The sequence below is a fragment of the Crinia signifera genome, chromosome 4 (genome assembly GCF_055691185.1).
Source record: "Crinia signifera chromosome 4, ASM5569118v1, whole genome shotgun sequence".
Lineage (NCBI taxonomy): Eukaryota > Metazoa > Chordata > Amphibia > Anura > Myobatrachidae > Crinia > Crinia signifera.
This window is the reverse complement of record NC_139220.1, coordinates 104815677-104832734: the sequence shown is the minus strand read 5'-3', so window position 1 is coordinate 104832734 and position 17058 is coordinate 104815677. Positions and strand designations below refer to the sequence as shown.

Below are 17058 nucleotides of genomic sequence, written 5' to 3'. Positions count from 1 at the left end.
TTGTGAATGTGGCACCTAGAAGCGTGGGTGTGTGATTTAAAATGACATATCCAAATGTAGATGAGCCCCAAACAGTTAGTAAGAGCTACTATACTTGGTAAAGTGCTGGGAAATGGATGACTCAATGTAAATGTATCTGTCTCTCATTCCTTTTCCCCAAAAAATTTAACAGTGTAATGTGGGCTAGGTGAAATGAGGGAGATTGCTAGACTAATGAGGGAGAGAGGGAGATTGCTGTTATTTCAGCGAGTCTCCTGCAGATTTTATGCACACACAGAAAAAGCCGTCTGAATGGAAATGACATGTCAGCGTATACCCAATCACTCCATGCTACCTCCCAAAAAAACGCTGTCTTCCTGTCACTCACTTTGTGACTAATCTCTTGTAAACTGCATCACAGCTCTTTCTCTGCATATGCGCACTGCCGCTCAGATGCATGCGCAGTGAAAAGGCATAGACCGATTTTGCTTACAAAAGCAGCCCTGAGGGCTGCATCTAATTCAGGCCCTGTGTGTGACGGCTGCTGGATTCCATTATGCATCTTAACACATGTACATGTGTATGTTTTTTTATTTTTTTACAAATCAGAATCTATCTAATGAAAAATCTGTTCCTATATGGAAGGTCCCGAAATATTTTTTATTTACTGTATATTTGTTGTTTTTATCCTTCTAGGTCTGCCTGTCATGGAAGTAAGGATCGAAATCTCCAGGCAGCAGGTGGAGAAGATCTTTGGATTAGAAGAATATTGGTGCCACTGCGTGGCCTGGAGCTCCTCCGGCACATCAAAAAGTCAGAAGGCATTTATTCGTGTTGCATGTAAGTATTTTTCCTTACACCACAAACTGTGAGCCCCATATTATTAGGGTTGTATTATACTGGTACCCATTATCACAATAGAAACTGTGACTCCTGAGTAGCAGCTTATCATTTTATTTAAAGCATATGACTTGGTTTTGGTTTGTTGTAAGCCATTGTCATAGTAACAGGTTCTAATGGAATGTACACCAGTTGGTATTGGCTTGTTTTAGTCTATTGTCATAGTAACAGGTTCTCCACTAATGGAATGTACATCACTTGGGGGGTTATTTTGGTTCACTCTTTCTGACAAAATCCTTCTTAGATGGACAAAACCATGTGCACTGCAGGGGGGCAGATGTAACATGTGCAGAGAGAATAAGATTTGGGTGAGTTATTTTGTTTCTGTGCAGGGAAAATACTGGCTGCATTATTTTACGCTGCCTTATAGATCTCACTTTGAAGTAAAACCCCACCCAAATCTAATTCTCTCTGCACAAGTAACATCTGCCCTACCTGCAGTGCACATGGTTTTGTCCATCTAAGAAGGATTTTGTCAGAAAGAGTGAACTAGAATAAGGCCCTTGGTATTGGCTTGTTGTACTCCATTGTCATAGTAACAGATTTTCTACTAATGGAATGTACATCACTTGGTATTGGCTTGTTGTACTCCATTGTCATAGTAACAGATTTTCTACTAATGGAATGTACATCACTTGGTATTGGCTTGTTGTGGTCCATTGTCATAGTAACAGGTTCTCTACTAATGGAATGTGCACTGCTTTATATTGGCATGTTGTAGAGTAGACCATTATCATAGTAACAGGTTCTCTACCAATCAAATGTACACCACTTTATATTGGTGTGTTTTAGACCATTGTCATAGTAACAGGTACTCTACTAATGGAATGTACACCATTTGGTATTAGCTTGTTGTAGTCCATTGTCATAGTAACAGGTTCTCTACTAATGGAATATACATCACTTGGTATTGGCTTGTTGTAATCCATTGTCATAGTAACAGGTTTTCTATCAAAGAAATGTACACCATTTTATATTGGTGTGTTTTAGACCATTGTCATAGTAACAGGTTCTCTACTAATGGAATGTACATCACTTGGTATTGGCTTGTTGTAATCCTTAGTTATAGTAACAGGTTTTCTACCAACGGATTGTACATCACTTGGTATTGGCGTGTTGTAGACCATTGTCATAGTTACAGGTTCTCTACTAATGGAATGCTGTAGTTAATTTTCATAGTAACGTAACGGGTTCTCTACTGATGGAATCTTCTAATGAAATGTACACCAACTATAGATTCTGTTGTGCATAGCCAGCCCCTGGGGGGGTTCATCCTTGTTGTAATCACATATATATATATATATATATATATATATATATATATATATATATATATATATGTTATATATATATATATATATATATATATATGACATTACAGAGTAGGAAAAAGGTGTCTACACGCACGCCGGGAGGACAGACGTGGTACGCGTCCTCCTGGCGAGAGGATGTGGATTACTTGACGTGTATTCCGCATCCCCTCGCGGGGCTTGCTGCACTCGCCACACTTCGGGCTCATTTTACGTGTCCCCTAGCTGTGCTCGCAACGCTTTGGGTTTGGTGGCTCGCTGTGCTCGCACCACTAAATAAAATCAACTCCACGCCGACGTGAATAATGGGGGTATAAACAGGTCGGGAGGATGCGTACCTTCATGCTGACATGGATAGTGGGGGTATCAAATGGAGGCATTTGCCATTATGTACTATGGAGCACTGGCAAATGCGTCCTTTCTTCTGCATGAGACGCACTTGCGCACCCCCTCCCCCTTTGTGCATGAGGCACACACGCTACCGAACCCCTAACCTGACCGTGTCCGGACACAGGCAGGGTTTCCTTACCGTGCCGCACAAATTACTGAGAAGCACAAGCATATGAGACGCTCGTGCGTCTCAGGCAGATGGCGCGCCTCTCCACCGGCTTCCGCCAGCGCAGGGGATCTGGCTGTTACCGGCGCTGTGTGAGAGGCTTGCCAGGGACACCGGGGACATAGCTGCAGCTCACGGGGACAGTACAGTGACTACGCTGTCTGACAGGGACACTGCGCTGACTACGCAGGTCTGTTGCTGGAACACTACGCTAACTACGCTAGGCTGCCATTGGGCTACGCTGACAGCGTAGCGTAGCCTGCCACAGTGAAACTACACGAGTACCGAGTAAATTTCTGCAGCTGAATGAAATTTACATAAACACAGAGACTTCATGTCCCCGTCACTGTGAAGCATCTATGCTAACCATTCTGTCACTGTACCATCCATAACCTAATACATTGTAACTGAAGGATTGGCAGCAAGGAGAGAGTGGCAAATAAGTTCTCAAAGGCCCTGGTGCACTGCACCTGTTACACCAATGGTAGTTCTGCCTCTGGGCAGATACATAAACTATCAGCACACATGACATCTCCGTGAAGTATAAGAAGCAGAATCCATTACCGATGGTACTTTCAGAGCCACCCGAACTCTTCATGAGGATCCAGCCAGCAAGTTTCAGTGATTTATGTAGCTATCCAATTAAAAATATTCAAGAGCAAATTATCATATTATTATATTATTATTATCAAAACACTTAAAAGCAAATAAATGCACCCTAATATCATTAATTGCTTAAAAAAATACATTACGCTTCTATTATTGGCTGCAGTATTTAGGAAATAAAATGATGTAACAACTAGTTGTATAGGACAGTGGGCAGTATTCAATGAGAAAAATTCGCTGTGATTTCTGGAGAGTTTGTGCTTTTCACGCGGTGGAGAGAGGTTTTTTTTCTCCAAAGGCGAGCCACCCTATTCAATGTGAAATATTCTCCGTCTTTCTAAGTGATTCTCGCCGTCTCTCTCCGTGTAGAAATTCTCCATCTTTTGATGGAGAGCAGGAATGTGAACTTTTAAACTAAAAGGGTGTTTTTTTTAATTTTGGTGTAAAAAAATCAGGTTTTTTTTTCTGTGAAGGGCCATGTTATTTTTATTCATGTGCCTATAGCACATGAATATATATTTAATTTAAAAAAAATATTTTTTAACATTTTTTTTTTTTACACAGTGCAGCCAGCAGGGGGCCGGAGCGCTCGAGCCGCTCATTAGATATTCATATATTCACTGCACCCGATGCACGTTCGGGTACAGTGAATACTGGGTCCCCCGCTGGCTATAGGGGGGGCAGCCTGTGCTGCCTGGGTCCAGGGGAGCCCTGCTCCCCTCCCCATATCCCCTGCAGCAGCCAAGAGAGACTTTAATCTCTCTTGGCTGCTACGTCCCCCGGCTCCCTGACAGCTCCCTGCCGCGGACGCTCGTCCGCTGCAGGGGTTAAGACTCGCCGCGAGTGGCGGCGAGTCTTTAACACGTTAAATAGGGGGAGCAGGAGGCTCCGGAACACGGAGAGTGCATGGCGAGAGAAAAAATCTCTCGCCATGCACGGAGAAAATTTCACATTGAATACTGCCCAGTGAGTGTAATAAACTGCTACCTTTTGCTTTGTCATTGTATTACAAATGACTTTAGAAATGGTATGCTTATCACAGGCCTTTTCACAAAAGGTCACTGTATCCACAATGCATTTAACATCAATAATGTAAAGTGCTGGGCAGTATGTACATTTAATTTGTAATAGTAGTACAACTTTGACTTTGAACAAAAGATATATTGTGTTGTAAACTTTGAGGTTGAGACATGCAATGGTTTGTTATAAGTGCGAGATATTGGGAATTAATGCCAGTGTGATCTACATTCATTTACTACAGCTCATCATATGCTAGTATTGTATGTACCAAAAGTGCTTTCATTGTTTACCTTGCAGTAGACAGACAACAGCGAGTTGGTCTTGTCTGCCGCAAAAACCCGGGTATTTGCCAGGGCAAGCAGTAATTTCCCATGTCCTGTCTCAGTGTGAAAGGGTCTTTGTGAAATTCTCGGGTGTTATGCCCTGGAAATTAGACACTGTTTTTTTGCAGGGTTTTTCCTGGGTAATACACAGGTGTATGGCAGTGTGAACAGCACAGACCCGGGTTTTTCTCACAAAATGCAAAAAAAACAAGTTCATTGGGGGGATGTAAGCTGGTTTTTAAACAGCCAATCACAGCAATTTGTACAAATTTCCCAACACCCAATCAAATTCCACACACTTGTTGGAAGCAGACCATGGAAAGCAGCGTAAAAGGGGCAGACATGGAAAATTCCTGGGTTCGAGGTGCAGTATGAAGGGGGTCTGTTGAGCTGAGAAACTCTGTGCCCCGCCAAAAATCCGGCAAGAAAAACCCGGTATTTTGCAGGGGCAGCAATGAGAACACAGGGGGTAAGAGGGCTCACAGGCTTACAATTATTGAATAGTTATACCCAGTATTATTCCGTGGCCATTTAATCCCTGAAAGCTGACATGACTGACTTGTTTCCCAGTGCCATATAAGGTAGTCGCTATTTGTGATTGCCAAATGTCTAGCGGTAAGAAATATATAGTGTTGTCTGTGTAATCTGGAGGGAATGGACTAACGTGAACATGAAGGTAAGAAAAGATGAAGTAGGGACATTTCTTCCATGGCTGATTTAATAAAGAGACATTTCTGCTAGGTCCACTAGGACAGTGGACCCATTATTGTACTTCCTATGGAGCCTAACGATCAGAGATTCTAAAGGAGATTCTATCTCAGCTCTCTAGGGTCCAGTAAAGACAAAGACAAGTGAGAAATTATCAAGTGAGTTGTTAAAACAAGTTTTCCTGGGCCAAACTAAAAGGAATTGATAAAAAAAAATAGAACAGTAAAAGGTATAGGCAGTTACTTTGATTCTCCATCTGAATAAAGAGCCACATGTTCCTTTTAGCCACAGATTCCAGATGTGAAGCTCAGTAGGGCTGATTAAACCTTCATGAAAGCAACTCATGAAAATCTACTATAAGACATTAAAAACATTGAATTCATTTTGGTTTGTACAGTACTTGTCTCAATCAAGAAGAGTGGTTCAGTGGTTTCCAAACTTTTTGGAATCATGGCACTCTATAGTATTAGAATTTTTTTGGGCACCCCTAGGCCAATAGTTTCCTATTGAGATAAAAAATAATAAAAAATAAGTAAATAATATTTGTATGTCACACTTAGGTTTAATTCTGTTGTGAGGAACAATATTTGCTTTGGTTTGTCCATATGGTTTATGACTGGCAGCCATCAAGCACTGGTTTTTCCTATTACATTGACCATAAAAAAGTTTAATTAGTCCGGAATCACCAACCTGAGACACCCCTGCAAGTTTCCCAAGGTGCCAAACCACACCGTTTGGGAACCACTGGTGTAAGCTAATGGTTTGCGCTCAATTTATTATTAAAGCTGAAATGGAACCAGATACACACTATGAACTTTTATCCTAATTTTAGAGACTTAGGAATCATTAGATGTAATATACAGTCGCCATACCTGGTTTAACTTTCCAAAATTAATTATATCAAATATATCAAATGGCAGATCACATACTATTAATATTATTACCCATTCATTTTATAAAAGATTGAACACTTTGGTTAACTTTAATAATTTAAAACCTATTTCTTTATATTTGAAGAATTCCATCTCAAGACATTCTCATTAGATGCTTAAATTCAACATATTTAGGCTATACTTTTTTCTGCAGACTTATTTTTATATTTAAATTCATGGGTTGATGTATCAAACAGTGAAAAGTGGGGATCAGTGGCCAATAGCAACCAGTATTTATCAAGAGTATTTATCAAGTAGACTAGGTACTGTAGAAATACATTTACCCAGGGCCGGACTGGCCATCTGGCACTTCTGGCAAATGCCAGAAGGGCCGATGGCCTTGTGGGCCGATTTTGTGCAGAAAGTGAGAACTTTCTGCAGCAGCATCGAGCCCAGTCCTGGCTTCACTCACTGTGCGCCGCTGACCGCGTCATTTGCATACGCGGCCGTACCTGGCCATCCAGTGACAGTCTGCAGCCAGCGTGGGTGGCGGGAGCTGGTAGGGCCCTCTCCCCACTTAAAGCACTGTAGCGGCAGTGCCGCACTATGACCTGGCCGCGACATCCCCCGCCAGGCGACATCCCCCCCTCGTTGTTGCAGTGACGGACCTGGGAGCCTGACAGCCACCGGGAGCCGCACACATGATGGAGGAGCTGCACTCACAGTCCGCGGCCGCCCGACAGTTTACAGCTGCCTGCAGGTTAGACAGGGGAAATGGATGGGGAGAGGTATCGGGAAACAACTCCAGGACCAGTGAGAGCAATGTGTGCGTGTGTGTGTGACTTCTATGTGTAACAGTGTGTGTGTGTGTGACAGACTGTGTGTGCGTGCTGTGTGTTACAGTGGGTGCATGTTGTGTGTACAGTGTTTGCGTACTGTGTGTGACAGTGGGACGGTGTTTGAAGTTGAACATTGTGTAATGCAGTGTGCATCTGTCCTCAGAAAGGAAGGTGTCAGGCCAGTTCAGCAGCCTTGTGGTCTCCATAAACCATTAATAAGTTTACTCCAGGGTGGATTGAACTACTTCAAGTTTATATGTGACCGCTGCAAACCAATCCATCCATGACAGGAGTTCCCTGTGTGTGTGTCATAATGTGTAATATGCATAATGGATTGTGTCGTAGTCTGTAATGAACATCATGGTGTGTTCCATACTGTGTAATGGGCACTACGGTGTGTTCCACAATGTGTAATGCCTCCTTTTTGTGATGCCACGCCTCATTTCCATGAGGCCACGCCCCCTTTCCGGTGCGCGGCTTCACCGCGAAAGGGTCCCGCCTACTGCGGGTGGGCCTGTGTGCTCAAAATGCCAGGGCCGATTTCTGGTCCCAGTCCGGCCCTGCATTTACCCATAGCTCTCCCTGCAAACACAGACGCGTTTGTTCTGCAGAGTGATGTCAGGGTCTGTCCTGCGCACATGAGTGAAAACCATTAGGCATAATGTGGGTTGGATTGCCTATGCAATCCAACCCACATCATGTGTGGCTGTCGGTGCTAATGTCCATGTGTGGATGTCGGTGCTAATGTCCATGTGTGGGTGCTGATGCTAATGTCTATGTGCGGCTGTCTATGCTAAAGTCCATGTGCGGCTGTTGGTGCTAATGTCCATGTGCGGCTGTCGGTGCTAATGTCCATGTGTGGCTGTCGGTGCTAATGTCCATGTGTGGATGTCGGTGCTAATGTCCATGTGTGGGTGCTGATGCTAATGTCTATGTGCGGCTGTCTATGCTAAAGTCCATGTGCGGCTGTTGGTGCTAATGTCCATGTGCGGCTGTCGGTGCTAATGTCCATGTGTGGGTGCTGATGCTAATGTCTATGTGCGGCTGTCTATGCTAAAGTCCATGTGCGGCTGTTGGTGCTAATGTCCATGTGCGGCTGTCGGTGCTAATGTCCATGTGTGGGTGCTGATGCTAATGTCTATGTGCGGCTGTCTATGCTAAAGTCCATGTGCGGCTGTTGGTGCTAATGTCTATGTGCGGCTGTCAGTGCTAATGTCTATGTGCGGCTGTCTATGCTAATGTCTATGTGTGGCTGTCGGTGCTAATGTCTATGTGCGGCTGTCAGTGCTAATGTCCATGTGTGGCTGTGTATGCTAATGTCTATGTGCGGCTGTCAGTGCTAATGTCCATGTGTGGCTGTGTATGCTAATGTCTATGTGCGGCTGTCAATGCTAATGTCCATGTGTGGCTGCTGATGCTAATGTCTATGTGCGGCTGTCAATGCTAATGTCTATGTGCGTCTGCCGATGCTAATGTCCATGTGCGGCTGTCAGTGCTAATGTCCATGTGCGTCTGCCGATGCTAATGTCCATGTGCGGCTGTCAGTGCTAATGTCCATGTGCGGCTGTCTATGCTAATGTCTATGTGCGGCTGTCTATGCTAATGTCTATGTGCGGCTGTCTATGCTAATGTCCATGTGCGTCTGCTGATGATAATGTCCATGTGCGGCTGTGTATGCTAATGTCTATGTGCGGCTGTCAGTGCTAATGTCCATGTGCGTCTGCTGATGATAATGTTCATGTGCGGCTGTGTATGCTAATGTCTATGTGCGGCTGTCAGTGCTAATGTCCATGTGCGTCTGCCGATACTAATGTCCATGTGCGTCTGCCGATGCTAATGTCCATGTGCGTCTGCCGATACTAATGTCCATGTGCGTCTGCCGATGCTAATGTCCATGTGCGTCTGCCGATACTAATGTCCATGTGCGTCTGCCGATGCTAATGTCCATGTGCGGCTGCCGATGCTAATGTCCATGTGCGGCTGTTTAGAAATGTGGACATGACATAATAAATGTTGACAAGGTAACTATCGGCATAATAAGTTGACCTATCAACTTGATGAATGTTAACAAAATATGCCAAACCCCATTTATGCTCTTGATATAAACAACAAGCGTTGTATATTGGCTCTATAATACAAGCATTATATTAAATTATTTACATTGAGTGTCCTCTTGAAAGGCAAGGTATTTCTACACTACTGTACCCTATAGCATCATAAAAACTTGCAAATGGAGACAGGTTCTGCCTTTCAAATTGTTGCAGATTTCTCTTTAAATTAGGTCTACAGCTATTGACTTTTTTTTCTCCTTGTTTTATCAACTTTTAGGGTGAAATGTAATATGAGAAGGGGGGGCTGTAGATGTGGCATATCTAGACTTTAGTAAGGCATTTGACACTGTCCCACATCGCAGGCTGCTAAATAAACTTGAATGTGTGGGATTGGATTATAAAACAATTAAATGGATAAGAACCTGGTTGCAGGATAGGAAACAGACAGTTGTCGTAAATGGAGTGCATTCTATGGAGGGACATGTTACCAGTGGAGTACCCCAGGGATCTGTACTTGGACCAGTGCTCTTTAATATCTTTGTTAGTGACATTGCAAATGGTACAGTATTGAAGGGAAAGTATGCCTTTTTGCAGATGATACAAAGATATGCAACAGAGTAGACACACCAGGAGGAGTAAATCAAATGACTGATGATCTAAGTAAACTTGAGAATTGGTCAAGAGAATGGCAACTACAGTTTAATGCTAAAAAATGCAAAATGATGCACTTGGGACTCAAAAACCCAAAGGCTCAATATAGTATCAAGGGTACTATAATGGAAACTACTGAGGAGGAAAGAGATCTAGGAGTCACTATTTCAAGTGACTTAAAGGCAGGGAGGCAATGTAACAAAGCAATGAGGAAGGCTAGTCAGATGCTTGGTTGCATAGGGAGAGGAATCAGTAGCAGAAAAAAAGACGTAATAATGCCACTTTATAGGTCATTGGTACGAACTTATCTGGAATACTGTGTCCAGTTCTGGAGGCCATATCTTCAGAAGGATATAAATACATTGGAGAGTGTACAAAGAAGGGCAACTAAAATGGTTCATGGCCTACATCACAAAACTTACCTGGATACACTAAAAGATCTTAACATGTATAGTTTGGAGCAGAGAAGGGAAAGGGGGGACATGATAGAAATCTTCAAATATATCAAGGGTTTTAACATAGTACAGGTGGGAAATTTTCTTCAAAGGAAAACAAGTAATAAAACACGAGGACATGCACTGAAACTGGAGGGAGGTAGGTTCAGGGGAAATGTTAGAAAGAATTACTTCACAGAAAGGGTAGTGGATAAGTGGAATAGCCTCCCATCAGAGGTGGTAGAGGCTAAGACAGTAGAACAATTTAAACATGCTTGGGATAGGCATATGAATATCCTTACAAAGAAATAAGGATTAAAAAGGGTTGAGTTTACCTGAAGGGTAAAAAAGGGGCTGACTAGATGGGCCAAATGGTTCTTATCTGTCGTCAAATTCTATGTTTCTATGTTTCTATGATGAGAGATTCAGAAAGTGAGCGTTTTTTCTAATTCATTTACACGGCAAACCAGTTTGATTTCGAAGTGTAAATGATTGTCCCTTTAAAAAAAATGGAGATTAGGGTGAAATTTAATAGGGTGAGAGATTTGGTAAGAAATCTCCAGTTTTCTTAAAGCAGCAATCATTTACACTTCAAAATCAGACTGGTTTTGCAGTGTAAATGATTGCCGCTTTAAAAAACCTGGAGATTTCTTACCAAATCTCTCACTTTCTGAATCTCTCATCCTATTAAATTCCACCCTCTCATGTTTATGAGATCATAACAACAAAGTCGCAGCTCAAGCTCTCTGTCCATCATTACTCAGACGTGAAAGCACTGCCACTGCCTGTCCATGTCTAAATTAATGTTTGTCAATTGTCGGCCACAGGTCACTGACTTCCCTGAGCTAGCGTGTGGATCACATGTTCCAACTAAAGCTGAATATATTCCAAAGCAATATTTATAGATGTCTTCCTTGACCAGCTTTGGTATGAGGGAGTGTTTAGACACAAGAGGCTGGAAATGTTTTTATTGCCTTAAAATTAGACAATGCCAGAATGAATATAGTCCATGATACCTAGGAGCCAGATCATAGGTACGTGACTGTATGAAAAGAGGCACAATGGGAAACCGTTCCCATGAAGCTATGACTTTCTCTATAGTGCCTGGCTTTAAAAGACGAGCCGGCTAATTTGTTTTGCTGATGATTGATGACACACTTATTAACAATCTCATGCTACAAAGTTTCTGTGATGTGAAAATGTGTACTCAAGTTCTGCAGAAAGTGGCATCACATTCATCAAAAGAGCATTTCTAGTGGAAAGATTTCTACTTAACCCATAGGGAGCTATACTAAGCAGCGCCTGCAATAAGGACAAACATTACACACACAACTATCCCAACCATAAAGAACAAATAACCATCAAATCCGGGTATGTTGAGGAGAGAACCAGTGTCCTCACTTTGTAACCACTTCATGGCCAGAGGATGTTATACTGTTTACAGAAATAAGGTTTTCTGTCTTATAAGATATTTAAATACATTTATTTTCAGTTTGTGTCCGCTCTGTATATTTCTATGTATAGTAACCTTAACACATTTCATACAAGCCCAATAGTTTCCAGAGGTATAGGGGCCAGGTCAGGCTGATCACTGGCCTGCGAATTTGCAGCGCCATCGATTACCGAAGGAAGGACTGCACATGCACCTGGATTGTAGTGCGCATGCTTGAGCCTGCCATGCGAACAAAGCCAGTGACAGCTTTGTAACGCAGGGCGCCCAGCGATCAGGTTTGAATTACCCCCATATTCAGATGATTGTCCTTATTGCAAACCTCCCAAGTGGAGGGATTGGGCCATGAACGAAGGGGGCCAGTCAGGCCAACAGATGAAGAGGCCAGGCCGAGCACTGCGACCACCAGTCTCGTCATTTTGGGGGGTTCCCGTTGCTCCCCCAGCTCCCTTCATATTATTCATGTCGACCTTTTCCATATCGACCTATTGCTTGTGTTGTGTTACCATGTCGACCATAGGTACTGTGTGTTGAGCTATGAAAGACATTTGTTGATCTCCAACTGTGGATCTTTTAAAATGTGTAAATAAGTAATGAATGCACCTATGCATCTGTCGGGCGACCTGGAAAACATGAACTGTCTGGGGCCTTGAGGAACGAGTTTGAAAACCCTGACATTAACAATAATTGCTAAATGAACCATCATCCTGAAATGAAGTACGAAACATTGCTAAATTAATAATTTAATACCACCCCACGTACCGCAATCAATAAATCCTACATAATTCAATCATTATCTCTGCTGAAGGTGTGGCACTCAAGGCTACATTCATCCTGAAAATAAACAGATGCCACCACTGGATTAGAACAACATTTCAATTTCGTGCTCAGAAATTTTCATCAGGATCATAGGGCCAGTGGCCAGTTTCCCAGTGATTTTCTGATGCGTAATACAGATGCCCACAAGAACAAGTCACCCAGCTCCTAACTGTCATTTTTCAAACCCTTTCTGTAACATTGCAATGAGGAGCTGGTTGTCTTTCACTCGCCATTTTATCACTTTTTGGTGCTTGGTGCATTTGGCCCCAAGCCAAATGCACCCTTTGCGCGAGTGCCTATTTCCCGTACCCTGCCACCTAAACCTCACTCTCTGCAGCCTAACCCTAAGTTCCTACTTAGTGATACCCTCTAACCCTAAACCTGGTATACTTAAGTTCAGCATCCTGGCAGTCAGGACTCTGGTGACAGCATCCTTATGGCTGTCTTGACTCCGGTGCCGGCCTACTGGCGCTAATTGGGATATTGGCGCCTTTATTGTAAACGCCGGCATCCTGACTGCTGGAATGCTGAATGCATCCCTCACAGAGGCCCTGCAAATGGACCATCTCCTTCTCTTAAAATGCCCCAGTACCTGAAACTACACTTTCCTCACAGCAAAGAAAAGTTCCAGATTGCATGTGCTCTTCTTTGACCACCTAAAATTGTGGAAGGTGTAATTATAACAGAAAATAGAAGTATTTCTAAACAATGTCACAGTGCACTTTTCATACAAATATTCTGTTCTTTGACGAGGATGTGACTTTGGGTGATGGTGGAAGTTGTTAGATAACTTACGACTACATAAATGATAGATCAAATAAAAACCCCTGTGAGGGCATTTTATTGCAGCTGGATTCTTCCCTCATGGGCACACTTTACTCGCCACACGGTGGCTCGCTTCATTCGCCACACTTTTATATTCCCAATCCAAATACTGTGTATGTGGACCCAGTGCATGATGGGAAATGTCAAAAGACAGAAGTGGTCCTAGCTGCAACCAATATGATAGGGTGTTACAGGAAGTACATTATTACCACTTACAATATGAACTATGTTTTTGCTTTGTAAGTGTCACCAATTTCTCTTTTGATGATACATACTTGCGTATCTGTAAGCAATGCATTACTGGTCTCTGAGAAAGATAACCAATGAAACTGTGACACATGACAGCACCCTGAGGCTCACTGTTTATCTCTGAGTTCACAATGCCTTCCAAGCAAATGCTTGAAAATGTATACTTCAATAAATCCTGAGTAGTACATCTTCAGTTATGCAGTAATCTGAAGGTCACCCTTTGAAAACAATTCTCTGCTTTAATACTTATAGTACTACTCTAAGTTATGTATTATTCCTTTTGCGACTATTTTGAGAATTGCTTTATGTAGTGATTGTTGTTTTATTACGCTTTGAGCCCAAATAGACATTTGTCTCATTTTATTATATTTTTCATCCCAATACAGTTTTATTTTATTTAGTGCTGTTTATTTATTTGTCTTTGCGTACAGGATATTTGACACTTTATATTGTATGTGCTTTTTGTTTATTGTTCTTTAATCCATTGGCTGCGCCTTACCCATTAAGACCCGCTCGTTTTTTAACCGCAGAAAAAAAATAAGATAAATATATATACCGGAAAAAATGTTATTTATTTTACTTGGCAGGTTTATTGTAATTTTGTCAAAAATGTAAGAATGTTTCCTTTAGTTGTTTAAGGACTAAATAATATCAGAGTATAAGCTGCTTCAGACATAATCCAAGCTCTGTGAATTTGTATAATTCAATAAAATGCCCAAATGAAACATATGTAAAATTGGCAGGGTGATAAAAGGAGACTCAAATATAAGCCGCGTTTAATGTTATCTTCAGGGTTTTTTTATTGTAAACATTAGTATGAAACATTGTAGTTTGCAATTGTAAAGCCTGTATCAACATTATTGTAACACATTATATGCCGCTGGTCACAGTCATTTCCTTTTTAAGAGAATTAATTTGATAAAAATGTTAATTTGTCTAGCACAGTGTGACTTGCCTAATTCTGCAACAAATGTGAGTTATGTTTTGTCAATAATTCAGAGTGTCTGAAACGATAGTTCCGGCAATAAAGATAAAAGACTAGAACACTTTTGTTTTGTTAAATGTAAACACTTAGAAGTGTGTGAGCATGCGGATGCAGTGTCTGGCCACAGCTGGATTATTTCATACATATAATACACACCATTGGCCCAGGGTTTATATTATGACATCATGGTTTGCAATTCATCTGATCCAGAGGTAATATTGTGCAGCTGTAAATTGCATGATCTGTAATTAATTCAGTAATGTACATGTCATGTCCAGGCAGTCATTTGCAAAAATGGCAAGTTGCTCACTTGCATTCATTAGTCCATTACAGGTGCTGGCAAGAGAGGGACTAATGTAGACAGTGTAAAACAATACAGAGTTCCCTCATGGAGCAGCAAACTAAATCTATAGTACAGTACAGGGCGTTAGAGATCTAATTTGCATATATTTGCAAAGAGATTATTAAACCACCGGCCACTTCATAGCATCTCTGATATGGTGGTCCTAGCACTACATGGAAATAGTATAGCTTTGTGTATTGCTATACTGTATGATAATACTGTAGTTCATACATTTATATATTTCTAAATTAAGAATGAACTCACCTGGATTTTCCAAATAGCACTACAAGGACCAGGATGCCTTCCAACTACTAATACTATACATCATACTCTTTAGGAAGTAGCGGGAGGCTACATGTTTTTCGGGTACACCCCTGGAAGAGCTGGCAGTTCTCCCGCATCCTACCACACTTCAGTGAAGCTGGCAGGTTGGAGAGATGATGAACGGTACATGCATGCCACCAGGGAGGGGCTAAAATTATGCAATTTTAGCTCTATCCCTCATGCAGGCCCACAAATTGCTGCATTTTCTCAAAGTGGTGACTGGGCCTGATTATGTCAGAGCTTAACCCAATCCCCAAAGCATACTTGCCGACCCTCTTGGAATGGCCCAGAGGGTCTCCAAAATCAGGTGACGCAATGCGTCTCCGTCTCCCCGACAACCCGGCTGCGTCTCTATCTCCCCGGCAACCCGCCTGATTTCTGCAGCCATTACAGGACGGCCTGCTGCATATCCCCGTGCGGGCTAACGCAGAAGTTGCTGGGAGCATTCTGCCTACATTACAGGATAAGCTGCTGCGTACCCCCAAGAGGGCCGCCGTGTACCCCCAGGGGTACGCGTACCACCAGTTGGGAACCGCTGCTATAGGCAATGCTTCAGCCATCTAATTCCTTAAACTGACATACTTTGTTTAAACCTTAGATTCTCATGCACCATCTCTCTACTGATTTACATTTACTAAATAACCTCCTACGTTAAGATATTTAAATAAAATATTGAAGCAACCTGTAATCAGTATGAATAGAAGAATTAACATGATTCTTGAGCTTCGAAAAATGTCAATGCCCTTTTATTTTGTAAATCAGAATTTCTCAAGTACTTTTCTAAACAGAATATGACAAGAGAAAACAGCTCTGAATTCTTAAAAGCACAAGGATCATCAACCCTTTGAGTGCCAATTGAATTTGTCAAATAAAATGTGAAAATTGCAAAGCAAACATTTTTATTCATCATAATGACCTGTATGGTTTACCTTACATAGGAAATGTCATTTTTTTTATACCATTTTTTTTTTCTTATTTGAATTTATATAAGAAATGTGAGCAACTGCCAATTTTAGCGGATATTTTGAACATCTCTCAAAAGGGGGGTATTCAGAGATGTCCGATAAGTGTGATGAAATCGAGTATTTTACTTTTCGGTACATTCGGCATGCGAAGCGATTTCACTCAGGCGAAGTTTTCGCTTATTCTGACTTGAAAAGTGAAATTTCTTTCTCCCGCGAAATTTGGGCAATAATGTGAAAAGAGGGAATTGCTTTTTTCCACATTCCCTCCCTACGCAGTCTATATAACTTTTCGCTCCTCGTGATGAGACGCCATTTGCCGAAAACACCAGCAAACTATAAGATGCTGTGAACTCCCTAGTCTCAAACTGGAGTGTCTAAACTAGGGAAGAACTGAATTCTGGGTGAAAATATGGATCACATGACAGAACAGTGCATCATGGGACAAATAAAATAATACTTTAAAATCAACAATATATTCAAGAGCATAATTTAAAGCAAAGAAACTTGGAGAAATGAAAGGAACACATTTAAAGGAACAAATTAATATAAAAATATGGAAAAATAAAAAGTAATTTGAAAATGTGGCATGGTACCGCGGCAGAAAAAAAGCGCAATCAAAATCACGAAAGTCATTCTAAGAAACAGCGAAAAAGCATCCAAAATAAAAGAGTGAATAAGAGAAATCATGTTCCAAAGTGTAATGTACACTGAAATTACGAATACGCGAAATGAAGAATTCTACATTCTGGCGAAAGAAACGAAACACTTACAAAATTAAAAAAAATAAGATTCTGGTGAAAAATTTATGTGTGAATACGCGATAACAGTTCGAATCTGAAAAAAAGAAGT

General features: G+C 41.7%; 1 protein-coding gene across 4 annotated transcripts in view; it reads left to right on the top strand.

Annotated features, from left to right (window-relative positions):
* UNC5A (unc-5 netrin receptor A) overlaps positions 1 to 17058 on the top strand; it is a 307237-nt gene that overhangs the window by 214884 nt on the left and 75295 nt on the right. For all 4 annotated transcript variants that reach the window (XM_083182136.1, XM_083182133.1, XM_083182135.1 and 1 more), the window contains one exon: positions 676 to 819. In XM_083182136.1, the coding sequence (XP_083038262.1) occupies positions 676 to 819 (144 nt within the window). The remainder of the gene's footprint in view (positions 1 to 675; positions 820 to 17058) is intronic.